The sequence below is a fragment of the Melospiza georgiana genome, chromosome 9 (genome assembly GCF_028018845.1).
Source record: "Melospiza georgiana isolate bMelGeo1 chromosome 9, bMelGeo1.pri, whole genome shotgun sequence".
NCBI lineage: Eukaryota > Metazoa > Chordata > Aves > Passeriformes > Passerellidae > Melospiza > Melospiza georgiana.
The window spans coordinates 28,932,447-28,948,556 of NC_080438.1; the positions used below are offsets into that span (position 1 = coordinate 28,932,447).

At 39.4% G+C, this 16,110-nt stretch overlaps 1 protein-coding gene across 10 annotated transcripts in view; it reads left to right on the plus strand.

Moving 5' to 3' along the window:
• Positions 1–902: 902 nt before the first annotated feature.
• NFIA (nuclear factor I A) overlaps positions 903–16,110 on the plus strand; it is a 354,108-nt gene continuing 338,900 nt past the window's right edge. For 3 of the 10 annotated variants that reach the window (XM_058030284.1, XM_058030290.1, XM_058030293.1), the window contains exon 1: positions 912–6,548. In XM_058030284.1, the coding sequence (XP_057886267.1) occupies positions 6,453–6,548 (96 nt within the window). In that variant the 5' untranslated portion in view covers positions 912–6,452. Of the gene's footprint in view, positions 6,549–16,110 lie in introns of all 10 variants that reach the window. The other 7 variants (XM_058030286.1, XM_058030282.1, XM_058030279.1 and 4 more) reach the window with 5 other exon arrangements.

Genomic DNA, 16,110 nt, shown 5'->3' on the forward strand with positions numbered 1-16,110 from the left:
ATATAGAATTCAAAAGGAAAATAAAAACTCTGTCCTCCTGAATAAGATTTTTTCCAATTGGCTGGCATACGGGATGAGTTCATCATATAGATGCCAATTTACAAATATGTCCAATAATAGTAGGGGGAGCAACTGTTCCACAGCTCTGCCAGTGTTCATCAGACACAGTGACAGTAGCCACATCATTAATCTCATGGTATATTAGAAATAAAGTCACCGGAATGGAATGGTGTCAAAGGATAAATGTTTCCCCCTTTGAAAATAAACTTCTCAGTTTCACCTCATTGTGTAGCCTTTTTTTTTTCTTTCCCCCTCCCCCTTTTCACCCGCCCTCCTATAAATCCTTTGGTTTCACCTGGCATTTAGGTAACAGTAGGAGACCAATATCCTGTGTCAGAGCTCATTCTACAGTTATCAGTTTAGCATACCCTTAAATCCCCACGATTGCTGTGCCAAGACCAATCCTTCCTCTGCGAGGTTAAACATATGCATTACATATTGAAACAATGTAAGTAGCATGTAATTAGCGCTGTTTATGCATTCGCACTTTAAATTATACTTCTAAACCTATGATGTTTTTCAAGGCACTTCATGTTAGAGAGACTTAAATGAGCATTCATCTTGTCATTTTTAACTTTATTCATAAATAACCCTCTAAATTTATTTGAATGGTTTATTACATTAGAGCCCATGTAATGACATACACATTCTTCCCTAAGAGAATATAGTTCTTAATAAAACATCCTTTAAAATTATAAAACCCGTGAACATGGCAATTAAATTTACAAACAGTGTCATCGACAACTTTGACAAAAGATGTTTGAAGAGGGGGGAGTGTTGGGGGGCCTTTTTTCTGTCCTTTTTATTTTTTCTTTTTTTTTTTTCCCCTCCTCTTTTTTTCCCTTTTTTTAAAGCCTTGTTCCATAAGGATTATAGCTCCCCCGCTGTTTGGAAAAGATAATTTCACTTGTAACACTAATAACTTGAGCAGGGAGAAGGCTGGCTGGGTGAATGGAATGCACTTCACTGCACATCTTGGCTTCGCTAGAAATCGGAAACAGATGGTCCTTGCGGCTGGCTTCCCACTCGGGCCCGCTCAGTGCCAGCCTGTGGTCGTTGGCTGGTTGCTGCTGGCACTGTGTGACTTGAACATAGTAGGACAGTGGCAAAAGAAATCAAATCTTTTTCATTGAGCACCAAACTGTAATGAAATTTGACAGATCTGACATTCTATACCCAACATCTAGTTAGAATATATTAACCTTTTAGTTTTCTTGAGCTCTTCTCCTACTAGTTATGAATCTTCTTATTAAGGGGTTGCAGTAGCTCTGGAGATGGCAGGAAAGCGGTATCTTCTGCATGCCCTCTAATGCTGGAACCCAAAATATATAATTCAAATAGTAAAGGAAGTGTGGGGCTTTTAACCCCTCCAAAATTCTTCTACAAAAAAACCCCTCTGCTAGTAATAGAAATAGTGGTTCGGCCCTTTTGTTAATATTAATTCTAAGGAGAAAAAATCACAGAAGGTATTCCACCCCTGTACACACAGTATTTTCTGTGCATCTTTTGTAGCCCCACCCCACTGAGGCAATGATACCTTTGATCCAGCTGCATCCAAGCTGACTTTGTGATTTCAAAGAATACTTTCATTTCAAATTCTATGAATTTGCATTTACTTAGATGGTACAGATTAGTCCAGGGCAGGATTCCTCCTTTCCCTCTAAAGGCTTCTCTCAATACATGCTTGACGTTTCTTTTTTTAAGACACGGCTCAGTCCTTCTTGAGGCCGTGTTGGCTGTCACACAGGCCTTGAGCCAGCCAAGATGTGTGCTCCTGGGGGACGGGGACCTCTCATGGGTGAAGAGCATGTTGAAATGTTGTACTGAGTTATGGTCACAGATTAGGAAATAGTTGGTTATATTTAGACTTAAAAATAAATCTGGTTTATGTTCCTTTGCATTTTGGGTAGATAGAGAAGAATTTCTACTTATTTTTTAAAAATGTTTGTATGTGTCATTCCTTCGCCTTCAGTCCTTTCATCTGTTCCTCCTGTTTCTTTCAGACATGAAGTCACAGCACTGTCTGTGATGTCAGTGTGTTTCCATATTGACAGACCGTTCTGTCAGAAACAAGATCTTGATGCTTGTTTCAGATGAGGGAAAAGGGGAATACAGATGGTAGGAAGAAAATCAGAGGAGTGAGAGGGGAGCAGGGAGAAACACACACAACAGAGCCACAGGGGGAAATGCAGAGTCCAAACCCAACTTTTCCTGCAGAGGGCAAAAGGACTACTTTCCCTGGGTTCAGGAAGAGCATCCAAAATGTGTGTGTAACATTAGGCAACCAGTAGAAGCTTTACCATGGCACTCCTTTTGGCTCGGGAGTCCTTGAAGGTGCAGCAGCAGTGGTCACGTGCTGTTTCTCTCCTTGTTTACGCCTTCAGCAACAGCAGATCCTCCTGATTGAAGCCAGGATTATAGGATTTCCAAAAGCTAGAGCACACTCCTTGTCAGCAACTTTGCATCAGTTCAGAGGCTGCCCAAAAATCAACTGCCTGCTCTCACGTGGCTCTTGAACTAATTGTCGCTGTTCAAGATAAGGAAATCCTCCTCTTAACTCATCGAAGTTGAGGCTTCCCAAGGAAAACGCCTCCGAAATTAGGAACAGAGCTAAATCACACTGGTGCTAAATCACACTCTGAGCAATTGCAACTGGAGAAATAGGAGGAGGCAAAGGGAACAAAGAGAGGGTTAATGGGCAATAGGTACCGTGCAAGTAATAGATAATCTAATAACGAGGTCTAAGATCCTAAAGATGTGTCTGGCACTGGGAGCTGCCCGCAGTTCTACTGCGTTTCTTTTACCGATGTGAACAGTAGAAGCCAACATTTGGAGAAACCACCCACTATGCCAACATTTCTAATGCTCTCATGCATTTGGTTTCCAGTAGACTGTAAAATGCCAGCTTGATACAGTCATCTGAATCAATATACTTTATTAGCCTTTTTTTAGCGTTCTTTCCTGTTTCCATGCACTTGATAGGAACAACAATATCCTCATCCAAACTTGTGGCTAAGGGAAGACAGAGGGGCCTGCTTGTGCTGTGTGAGCTGCAGCAGGTAACTCTGCTCAACAATTGAGCAAATTATTTGTGGGTAGTTGGCCACTTCTCCAGAAGGAAGTCAGAAAGAAACTGGCAAGTGCTTCAATCCATTGCTTGAGGCCTCAAGCTGTAAGAAGACAAATCTCCTATAGCCCACAACATACACACCTAACTTATTTCCAACTTGAAATACCACACTATAGTGCAAGCATTTTTATTTTACAGCTGCATCTGCACAAATGTCGATGCCACACGAAGGCTTTTTCTTCCTTCAGAACAGATCTGATTTAGAAGCAAATATCTTTGTTGCTTATTAGTCTTTGGAAGGCATCGTTTTGTCCCAATACTATTCACAGGGAGTGTTGTGCAGAATGCTGATTGACAAGAGTTAAATTCAAAACATGTAGCCATTTTCTGGTGTGTGGTTTTTTTCCTGATTGAAGGAAAACTACTTAGATGTTTGTTTCCAAAACGGCATCTGTCAGCAATCAAAGGGGAAAAATTGCATAAAACAAATGCAATTGTTTGGAGTAGCATTTCCTGGATCATGTTAAATGCTTGATTTGCTCCCCATTATGCTCACCAAATAATTTTATTTTCCACAATAATTGCAATATTTAACATGTTGTATTTAATCTTGTTTTAATGCTATTAACAACAGCCGCTTATGAAAGGAGTAATTGCTCTACGGGTAAGAACCCACCATCCCCAGCATCAGAAAGAACAATGGCAAAGTTAACTGCACCTAATTGTTCTGAATTTAAAACGCTGTTAACCAACAGCACTCCTCATTTCTTTGCACATAACCACTCCACTGTCAGGAAGGAAATGGTTTCATGCTTCTGTCATTCATAATCTGAAAAGTGTATGTTTTAAAAAAAATATTTAGTTGGTGTGTTTACAATTAATATTGGGAGGTAAAATCATATGTTGGTATAGGAAGAAGTGGTTAATACAGCAATCCAGAGAAAGTTTGTCAGTAGATCTCTAACCACACCAGGTGCTAAAAACCCACATAGAATACAGATTTATCAGAACTTGCCTGGAATGACATGCTGCACAACTGGGTATGAAATACTAAATAAATAATAAGCAGGGCGGGTAAGATGACGGGTTTGAGAGATAGGAGCAGAGAGAGCAGCAGAAAATTGAATCTGACACCAATTCAAGGGCTGATTGTTACTAAGAGTTTTGCTTTATATTTTGTGTGACTATTTGGAGAGGGAGTTTTTTTCCCAATAATCAGTGAGACTGAAAGGACAGGTAGTGTTAGCAAACCTGCCCTAACAGAAGACAATAAATACTTTGGCTAGCCAGAGCAAGGACAGTTCCTGGCACAGTGTCCATATTTTTTTTCTGGACTCAAAATAAAACTTAACACTTCCCATGCTAGTCAGACCCTTTTCTGTAAATAGCAGTGGGATTGTACCTGTTATCTGGAACTAGAAGTGCAAACTGGGATGCTGTAGTAGCATAGATCATTCCCTGATGTTTAGTCTAAACAGATTGTAAGATTTTGGGGCAAAAAAACCCAAACCCCTGCATATTACATTAGCAGTTCGTTCTTACACTAAATCATTTGCTTATCATCTCGCACATCGCAGAAATGCAAGGGTATTATTGAAGCTCAATAAAAGTTGGTTCTGTTCTGTACTGAATGGCAGTTCTGTAATCTGTGCAGCCCAGAATTACAATTCTGCTGTAGCCAAATAGTTAAACAACAGTTGATACACAAAATAATCCAAACAAGAATTGTGCACCCACGAGCTCCTCTTGCTGATACAAACAGAAACGAATATTGTTTAAAATCGAGTGGATGTTTTTAATACATTTTCCTCTTGTGTCTAAATCACAAAAAAGATTTGCGGAGTGTAGCTGTTTCTTAGTGAGCGAGTTGTATCAGCCATAGCTCCGCAGCCCCAAGAAATATTCCTGGCAAGAGTGTGTTTGGCAGTTCAGAAGTTCATTTTTTTGAGCACTTGTGGAAAGGCTCTACTGTATAGGCTGGAGTGCCCTGTCAGGGACTGTGGTGGTCACAGCCGAGCAACCGTCGCTCCGTGTGACACAGCGGGGTGATTTAAATGGAAAGCATTCACTGCCTGCTTAATAGTCAGCTGTCACAAAAGTAGTACTTCAGTTGGGTTTACAGTGCACCAGGAGAAGTGGGAAAATGAGATGAGAAAATCTATGATTATCTCTGGCTTTGCTAGGCAGGAAAAGATTTTAATATCAGACAATAACACGATTTCATAACTTTTCAAAGCAGTTTGTTTTGGGGCTGTCTTTTCCCAAGTTATCTGTCAATTCCTCACTGTAAATTTTGAGTGTGGCAGAGAAGTTTTGCAGGAGGGAGAAACAAACCTCTGTGAGTTTGGCAGCTGTCACCTGATGGGATTAAGAAATGTGACATTAAAAACCACAATTTAAAAAATGTTGTAGCAAAATGATATTTTACAAACATATTAAAAGGAAATTGTTCAGTTCTTAGAGGGCACTTTGAATGTTCATATGAAAAGTCATTCATTTAAACAATATGATCTAATAGCTAAAATCAAGAAGCAATAAATAGTCAAAACTTGAGTGTCTCAAAAAACCATGAAAGATCATTTGATTCCATCAGAAAGTATCTATCACTTGATCGAGAAATTAACTTGGACAGTTTATACTTTTGTTTTGCCTTTCACTGCTTAAATCATTATATGCACAATTATGAAAGAAAGAAAGAAAGCCACAATCTTTTTTCTTTTTTTGTTCAGTCTTTTTCCCCCCAGTCACGTACATGAGAAAAGTAGCTGCGATAAACAGATACTGAATCAGACTGAAAGTCTTTTAAAAAAAAAACACCCAAAACATTGCATGATAGTCTCTAAGCAGTTCCATCTGTCAAGCAGAAATTTTAGGCTAATAGCCTGTGGCGATCTCCCTCCACAGTCCACTACCTGCCTTTGTCCTATTAAATCTCTTTATTCTTCTTAAAAAATAAAAAAGAGGAAAGAAAAACCTTGCAGACCAAAATCATCTGAGTGATGAAGCCCTAATTTTGACCGCCTCTCTTTGATGTTGAGCAGTGGGTTCTTATTTAAAAAAAAAAAAAAAGAGTGAGTGAGAGGGGGGGAGAGAGGGAGAGAGAGAGAGAGAGAGAGAGAGGAGAAGACAGTGCTAGGAGCAGATGACTTTTCATCTCCACTTCACCTTGCCACTGGGTCTGTGAGAGATTGGTTCATTGTCAAGGAGATTTTTTTTTTTTACCCATGATTCCATATGGTATGGACCGGGCTACATGTTGCCCAACATGCCAGTGCAAATGTTTTCTCAATTAGGTGTCTTATCTCCCGTGAGTTAGCATCAGATGAAGCTTGCTGACAGCATAATGGCAGGGAAAACCTCCGACGGCTCCATCAAATGGCAGCTCTGCTACGACATCTCGGCCAGAACTTGGTGGATGGTGAGTTGGCAGCAGGGCTGCTTTTTTTTTTCTCCCTTTTCTACTTTCCCTCCCTCTTTGACAAAATGTCCCAGACCTCACATTTATCAAATTAACATTTGATTTTTTTCACACTCTTCAGTAGAGCAGCCTCACACTTGTCCCACTTGTGTGCTTTCCCCTGTGTAACAGGAGACTGTTAATGTGCACTACAGTTTCCAGAGGGAAGCTTTTTCAATTCTCCTTAAGGGAAAAAAAAAAAAGTATGCAAAGAAGTAGTTTGAAAAAGCCTTGTTGTGCAGAGTAACTTGTCTCAGTCGGCTGCCTAACGCTCAGTTTGTTTTATTTTATCTGCTGCTTTCGAGCGTCCGTGTGCGCGTGCATTTTTCACCATGCAGTATTTTGTAAAAAGGGAAGGTGGAAAGTTCAGTCTGTTACAAAGCGAGTCGATCCCTGTAAAAGCCTGGAACGGTGCGGTCGTGGCGTGGTGTAAAATCATCACGTGTGAGAGGAGCGCGGTTTGCGAGGTGCTGCCGTTCATCCGAGACCCCGGTCTAACTTTTCCCTCCGCTTGTTTGCGTTAGAACAGGTTCCCGGGCTGTGCTGACCTGGAGCCATGTGTTACAGATCCCACATAGTCTGGCTCTAGCTGCTTTTGGGCACAATTAAAGTTTCAATAAAGTCCCAACGTGCTCCGTAGAACGAGTTAACTAGCATGTCATGGTCAGCCGGGCCAGACAACCTTTGACATCTTGAATCTATAAGAGGTATAGTGAGTTAGGAGGATGCACAATAGCCCATTGTAGCAGAAGATGCAAGTCCTGTTGCGAGGAAGAGAGTCCTCAAATCATTACTGCCCTCGTTAGCGTGTTGTCCGTTAGGGATTAATTCGTTAGCAGCGCATTTTTAGTTTTCTGTAATTATTATTCTTGTGGCAAGCGTGAATTCTTCCAGTGAGAGGAAAAGTTTGCTGCCAGGACAATGAATGTATTATCCGCTCCTAACTGGACCGTGAACCTCAGCTCATTTCACATAGATATCAGTTAAAAAAGGACTGGCGAGTGGAATTACAAAACAAGGCATGATCACTTTCATTGTATGATACGCTGAAACAAGTCGGGGGCTTTCCCTCCCCCTCGCCGCCCCGGACCAATTTTGGTATCATTTGGAAAGTTTAAGACCTCAGAGGACTTGAAAGACTTTTAAAAGTGAGATCCGGAAGGTTTTTATTCTGCAGTTTGGTGGTAGCCATTGTGTATATCATGTGGCTTGTGTTTAAAGGTGTTTGGGCTCGGGGTTTTCAGTTTTGGTTTTTTTTATTTTTGTCTAAACTCTTAATTTTTTAAGCGTCTATTAGAGGTTTGCCAGCGGTTGCCAGTGAAATGTAACATGCAGTGTTTGGTTAATGGGAATAGGGAAGGCTAACCACTTTACTTATAGTACTGATTTTCCAATTAGACTTTCTGCCAGGAGAAGTTGGAGGGGGAAGGGGTATTTGCATGCACATAAACTGTTGATTATTCATGTGACTTTTTTTTTAGCTTGTTAAACCCCTGTAAATAAGGCTATTGATTTTTACATATCGTTTTCAAAACAAAGTTTTTCAAGTACCTGTTTTAGCCACAAGATTTATATCATGCTGAGATTTTGCCTTATTCCAAGCCATTTGTATATTTTATTACCACTCCTCTTTTATTGTCTATCGGCTGCTTTTATGATGAGGTACGTCCATGTTTATTATTTAATAAGTATCCTCAAATGTTACTAGGCAGTTATTAGCACTCTAGAGAAAGTGTCCAAGGAAGTTTCATTTCAGTCACATCTACTTCACAGATGTTTTAGTGCTGTGAATATAATATGTAAAAATCCTGGAAACATTTAGTAATGCACTTGCCTGAAAATAAACAGTTTTATAACCACACATGCTGTTGTTTAGATTAAACATTGCAGAAAGTTCTCCTTAAACTTAAACGTCACACCATTTATTTTCTAGCAGAAAAAAAAAAATCACTTAAATAGCCTTTTTTTGTAGAAGTTGTGGTAGATAAGAGATGTTATTTTTAGCTGAAGTGAATAATTCAAGATCTTTACAATAGATGTGTTAATTGCAAATAATTTTCGTACAAAGTTTCAATTATTGATGGAGTAATAAGCAGTTTTTCATACATAATGAATCTAAAACACACAACAAAAATAGATTTTCTTTACCTCCCCCCAAACCCCATCCCATTTGCCACATTCTTTTCATCAAAAGTAAGCTAGAGAGCAGATTTTAATGTTTTAAAGACAAATAAAGCTTTGAAAATTACCTCATGCATCGTCTGGCTGCACAAAATCTCAGCTGCACTGTGCTAAACTTCGGTTTGGTACTGCCAGCATACAAAGAGATGAGTGAATACCCCTTGCACCCATATGGACTCAGCTGCCAGCACTGGGATATGCAATTTTGCTTTTTAATGAATCGTAAACAATTTGTGTGTCAGGCGAGGGAGTTTGGTTTTTTTCTGGAGCAGGTTCTAAATCCATTTGAAGCTATAGCTCTGTACTGTACTGGAGCATTATGCCCAAATTTAAAGGTTCTGTGTCACTGGGATGAAAAGACCTGTTATAATGAAAGAAACGGCTTTATAAAAGGCTGGGTGTAGTAATCTCTCTCTCTTTCTTTCTTGCTTTCTTTCTTTCCCTCTCTCTGTCTCTCAACCTCACACTCTCCCTCTTTCACCCCAGTCTATAGCATGTTTATAGCCAGCTCTGGAGATAATGGAGATTGGTTGATTGCATGATTAGTAAAATGAATGGATTTTAGCATTGGGCAAAGCAGCTTGCAATTTTGAAAGGTGGCTTTAAAATGCAGAGTTCTAATTTTGACCTTATTTTCTTTCATAGATAATCTTTATTAATGCTCCTTTAATTCGTTTTTCCTCATCACAGCTAGTTTTTCTCCCCAGCCATCTGATGGAATGGCTAATATATTTTATCTTACTTGCCAAAATAGCAAGAGGTCAAAGTAAAAGAAGAAATGTTATTTCTCTTTCTTGTAGACAGTTGTAAATGTTTCAAACTATTTCAGTAGAAGCTGCAGGATTTGTATATTTCCGGAATAACTGCATTTGTCTCCACTGTTTTAAGGCACTCTTACACCTAATCTACTTTTTTATGCTTTAATCAAGTAAATGCAGAAACAGTTATTATTCTGTCAATATTGTAATGTGACATTTTAGCATAAAATTTCCCCCAAATGCTGTAAATTTGTGTAAGAAGGAGATATATTTATTTTGAAAATACATATAAAATAGCAAATAATTTAACCGATATAAGAGCCTGAAGAAACGAGGTGAATTTGTTGGAAAAATGATCATTATTTTGTTTTCATTGGCACTTTCAATTGAAATTTGCTGCTGTCATAGAGACACTAAAGGGTTAGTCATAGAAAAGTTTCAGTACTCTGTCTTGCATTTGTAACAAATATGTGCAGCTGTGCTACTTTTATAAACATTTATTTCAAGCTGATTATTTTTTTTAATTATTTGCTCTAGCAAGCCAGTATGATGTGACCATAATATGTTTAATAAGGGATTGTCTGCAAAATTCCTTTGCATGGGGTTATTGAAATAGATGTGCAGCAAAGGTATATAGTGGAGGGAAAATCCTCCATGGCAAAACAAAACTAAAGACCCCAAATTGGGCCAAATTCTGCTCAAGGTTTGCGCTGCCACCGGCCTGAAGTGACTGCCTTGGGAGGAGTGGAGCGACTCCAGGTTTGCTCACCTGAGCAACTGAGTTCCAGCCTGGACCCATAATTTGAGTTATCTCCGTCCAAACAGTTTCAAACCCCCAAACTGCGCTCTTTGTGAAACATCTGAAGGGAAAAAAAAGCCTCATTAATAAATAAGAAGCCATTTCAAATGACTCCATGTATGAGCAAACTGCTGTTATTGAATGCGACAGTTAAAGCAGATCTTCCAGTCATTTCCGAAATAATTATTTTCTAATTTTACTATCCCGCTCTCGATCCACAGTTCAGTGTCAATATCTTTATATTCTGTTGAAGCCATGAGTGAAACCGGAATTTATTAAAAATAGTCAGCCTAGACTTAAAATGGTAATTTAGTTACTTTAAAGGTTCTTAACATTTTTTTACTGAAGCTTTTGGTGACTACTTTTCTTCCACACCTCTGTTTATTCAGAGGAATAGCTGGAATTACTCAGGTAATTAATGCAATTTAATAAAATATATGAAAATGTAAAAATGTTGCTAGTGTTTCCATCAATTAAGAATTAATAGAATCCTCACTATAAATATCATTGCAAATGAAAATAACAATGATGGCACATCTAATAAATATTCAGTTTCATCATATGGAAAGTTAATTAGCAGTGCCAAAATACTCAAAAAAGTATTTTTTGTTTAAATCACTGAGCGTAACTATACGCACTTTCAATCCAAGTTTATCATGGTAATCCCCACATGCTGTTGAACCGTCCGTGGCTTTGCTGATTTGTGCTTCTTACTTATGATTTATGGTATATCAAAAGGCATACATGTAGCAATAATTATCCTGCTCCTGCCCCTATAAAAATAACAAAGTGTGAATGGTGTAGCATTGCAGCATGGATTTCCTTTGTTTTATACAGTAACTCTTGTATGTTCATATGCTGCTCAGCTGCTGTATAAATATTTTTAATAAAATTATTCCTTCTCTATCAGAGTTGCTAAATTCTCTGTATAGCTTAAACACTTCAGTGCATCATTATACATACTTTACATTGTATTCATTTTCTATGTGTGGCCTCCTCTTGCTTACAAGTATTTGTCTCAGTTGTTTGCTACTCTTTTTTCCTTCACCTGTCCTGAATATTGCCATGAATGTTTCTAATTTAAAGCCAGAGGAGTCAGTGGCTGATTAGAAGACAGGAAATTGGAGGATTAAACTGTCTGGTTGAACTTCCTTTACTTATCAGTACTGTGTAACTCACACTGGATTATAAACTCATTGGGACAATTTCTACAGTGTATCAGTACTTCCGTTTTCTTAGTCTTTATTTTTGTGGAGAAAGTATAGAAAATGAGGAAAATGGGCAATTTGCAGGTAAAATCAAATACTTTTTAATAACAGTGAAGCACTGGGAGTTGAAATTAAATTTGTACAAATGTCTTCAGGTATGAGAATTCATTCAATTCTAAGTCACGCAGGTCTATAAATATAGATTTTAAATTCAGTATGTAAACAACAAAGCAACAGATACTTTCGGGGAGGGGGAGGGAAATGACATCATTTTAGTAAGAGGAGAATGCGCCATGTTAACCCTTGTTCAACCCTCTTCCCCTCAGAAACTTCCACATCTGTTGTGACACAGTGGTGTAGCTGTGGGACAGTCTGAGGAAAGGCTGGAGAGAAAGGCCTGTTTATCAAAAATAACTTTGTCTGGGCTCCCAGTGCTGCCCACCGAGCCAGGAGCTGGAGACGCGAGGTCCTCGCTCGGCGTTGGCCGGGAGGAGGACGTTGTGTTGGTATCTGTGTCACCAGGAGGAAGGGCACAGCTTTGTCCCCTTAAGGGCCAGCTCATTCCTGCTAGTGATCCCCATGTCTGATTTCCAGAGCTCATCATGCCCCTGGTTATGAAATCGTTGTGATAGTTGGGAAAGCCAGTAACAGCATGATCTGGAGGGTCTCTGTGGTGAAGGATGAACAGGAGAACTTCCAAGCTCAGTCTGAGCTGTACCTGAGGGGTCTCTCCTACCACTCACCATAATTTAATTTTACACGCTGAACTGAGATTGGAAGGTATCAAAACTGTGTTTAAAACCTGAGAAAATAGACACTACCTGAAAGATCTAGTATCTTGATTTGAACCTGATCACGTACTCCAGTTTAAACACCAGCGCTGGATCTTTAAACATACTGGGATGCTTGCGATGGCTTCTAGCAGTCTGGCCTTTATACTTTTGGCAAGTCCCTCACTATATTTGGAGTAAAGTGGAAATGGAGATGAAAATAAAAGAATATTCTGAAACTTTTTGCTGCAAAGGTCCCTGTAGTTTCCGTACAAACAATCCAAAACTTTTTACAAAAAAAGGAAATAGATATTTGCTTTCCTAAACTTCATATGAGAGAAAAAAGGTAACATTTTTGGTTTATTAAAAGGTTCCCATGCTTTAATCCCAGAGTGAAAACAATCTCACTGTGCTGCTTGAAGCATCCCTCTCCCTCAGATGTGGTCACTCACACTGATTAATATTTAAATATTATTTTAGGGTGAATAGAGTTGTTTCTTCATTGACATTTGAAGACAAATATTCTGGTACATAACAGCATGGTTTGGACTGATAATATCTTTGTTATTTCCATGAGTGTGACTAGGAACCTCTTTCGCAAGTGCTGCAGGTAATAATTACAGAGCTCATTTTGGGTGTTTGATTTCTTTCTATGTGTTCAAACACACACTTTGCACATGAAATACACTCCTACTCTATTCACCCACAAACAGTAGAAGTCCTGCCATACTCCCAAGAAATTCAACTGATCTTGGAGCAGGAGAGGCCAGTCTCAGTGAGGATCAGGTGCTGCACAAACCTGCGGTAGCTCTTTTACACAAAGGTTTCAGTCCTTACATTCACTGCAATGGAGATCTCTGGATCTATTTTCCACAGAGGAGATTAATGAAGAGTAATTCTCAGTAAGATAAAAATCATTAGAACAGATTAAATAGATGTGTTGACTAGTGGAGTGAGATTCAAAATATTTTGCCTGTATAAGCGTATCTGTTGTTCTTTGGTGGTTTGTTTTTTTTTCAGAGGCTGTGAAACACAAAGTTAGCAATACAAGTAGGGATGGGTGGAAGTGTTGGATAGTACAGATGGCACTATAAGCTTGTAGGCTCTTACTACCCATAATTGCAATGCCCTTGCTTTCAAAGGAGTGCAGGTTGCCCTTGATGTACGCAAACAGCCATATTAATTTCACAACCCAATTGGAGTCGCACACACGGATTGAGGTTGTCAATAGGAGCAGTGTGGAAATTAAGGGCACAAACAGTGCTCTCAAATAGGCCCTTCTGCTTTAAACACAACCAACTCAAAAGGCACAGGGTGTACATGGTCACTGACAGGGTATTTCCATAACTGAGTGTCTGTGAGTAAATTAAAGGGGAGTTTTTCCATAATTTTTTTTTTTTTAATCTGGAATTCAATTAGTCTGAACCTGATTCTGCATGGAAATATACTGGTAAAGAAAATGGAAAGTAGAGCATGTCTTATTGGTTTATGTCAACAGAATATAAAGAGTATTCCAAAGTGACCCAAGTTAACCTTTTGTGTTCAGTAAGAAAAGAAAAAAATCTGCCTCATTTGATCATTCAGTCAATATTTGTATTTACTTTCAGGAACAAATAGAGACAACTTGCATGTGCACTTCTCTTTGCCAGGGTTTTTTACTAGAAATTTTCTTTTGTGATTTTATTTGAAACAGGGTATGTTAAGAAGAATGGGTTAAATGGATTATTTAGGGCAGTGACTGAAAGGTGAATCACCAGGGTTTTACAAGAGCACAAATGGGGGACAAGTTTTCAAGGATTATAAGCAAAGACAAGTAAAATTCAACTTTACTCATGATCTGCTGCTAATGAGGACTTATAGTTTAGACAAATTAGGACTTGTTGCTTCCTCTCCTTTTACCTTGGTTTCTGAAGGAAATCAGCTCTCTATCTGCTATGTGCATGGAATGAGATTAGCATAAGGCACTACTTGATAAACACAAGGACTTCCCTCTTGTCCAAAAATAAATGAATAATGCTCAAACAATTTTAAAGAAAATAGTAACTTCTTTTACAAATTATAACTGTCTCACCTGATTTTAGGATGCAACTTTTTCATTATGGAGACACGTAGAGTTGTTGAAACTTGTTATTTTTCTATGGGCACCCATTCTTTTTGTTCTTAATGAAGTTTTCTAAGTATTCCACAGACAAATGGGAGAAATACCTTCCAGGGAAGTATGAGGGCATGTAGGAAGAGGACAGAGGCTTAGAGTGGTGGAAAACCTTTGGTGAGGGCCTTGCTCTTGGCAAGCAGTGACCTTTGGTAATTTCTAACATAAATTTGTGTCAAGAGCTGAAAGTGTAAAGAATAGAAGGAAGAGGATGGACCCAAGAGAGGGTTCTCAATACCAGCTCTGTAAAGGAGACTCAAGGGAGGGCAGGCTGTGATCTGAGGATGTTCCCCTGCATTAGGAAGAGATCACACCCGAGCAGAGAAAGTGAACCACAGGATGGGGTTTTTTTGCTACTCCAATCATTCCTTGAAGTTGTTTCTTTTCCATTACTTAAAATCCCATTCAGTAACATGTGGGCTACCAACTGCTCAGGTCCAGTAAGTGGACAATTGCACAGACAACTTTGTGGTTTATTTTCCTCTCTTTGGATGCAGACGCAGGGTTTGAATTGCAGAGCAGTTCCTCATTTGCCCAAACTATTCTGCACTGAGACAACTCCACAGCAGGAAGCCAAAGAGCCACAGGACAGCAGCAGAGGCTGAACAGAGCAAGGCTCTGTGGCAGCTCCATGAGATGTCCCCATGACCAGCAGTGCGAGCACTTCTGATTGCATCTGCTCTGTTCCAGATTTCAGGGAACTTTGCTGTAAACTATGTGTAACTGAGAAAAGGAAAACAAGGGGGGGAAAAACATGAAGACCAGGCTGACAGTGTGCCCTTGCAGCACAGGGATTCAGAAAAGCCTGATGCTCCACTGGTCATATCCCACAGCCCTGCATCCTGATGTCTCCCACTTGACAAAGTGTGATTTCACAGCACCTTAATCTCCCTCCTGGAACCAGCTGTCCTCATCTCTGAGTGGTGCAATCCACCTTTCTCTTACTTGCCCCAGTTTTTGCATCTACTCCTTGATCATGGAACTGATACTTCATAAACGCCCAGATCTTTGCAATAGTGAAATGCAGAGGGACAGGGAAGAGCACAAAGCCCTAATGAAAAAAATGTTTTAGCTAGTCAAAAACTGAGTTATTTTCTGCCTAAGAACAGAGAGATGGATGAGCTGGGGACTTTTGTTTTCCCTTGCAACAGGATAAGGGGCTAGAGCCAAAACACATGTAAGTTGTACCCTGAAAAGCGGTGTGAGACAAGGCCTTCTGGAATATGAGAAATACAGACTGATAAGGGTGGAACAGCAGAGCTGCAGAGTTTTGAGTATAGTGAAAATTTCAATATGATGCAAACATCTGTTCATGTACTCTGGATTGAAATACCCAAACACCTGCACTCCCATACTCATGCTCATGGCTACAGATTCCTTTGTTCTTACAAGTTTTCTGGGTGCACACTCTGGGACAGGTGTGCATGAGCTTGGTGTGGAATTGTTTGTATGCTGAAGGTGTTTGCACCTGAAAAATGCAGGTGCCTGCTTTAAATGCATGTTGTCACAAGCAGATGTGCAATGTGTTTCCCTTGGTTTCTGTACAGGTCTGCCAAAACTATCGCTTTAATTCCTTTATGTCTCGTCATTCCCTTGTATGGAATAGAATAAAGAAACTCACCTCAGAAAGGGTGTTAGATGGTAATTAATAGGTT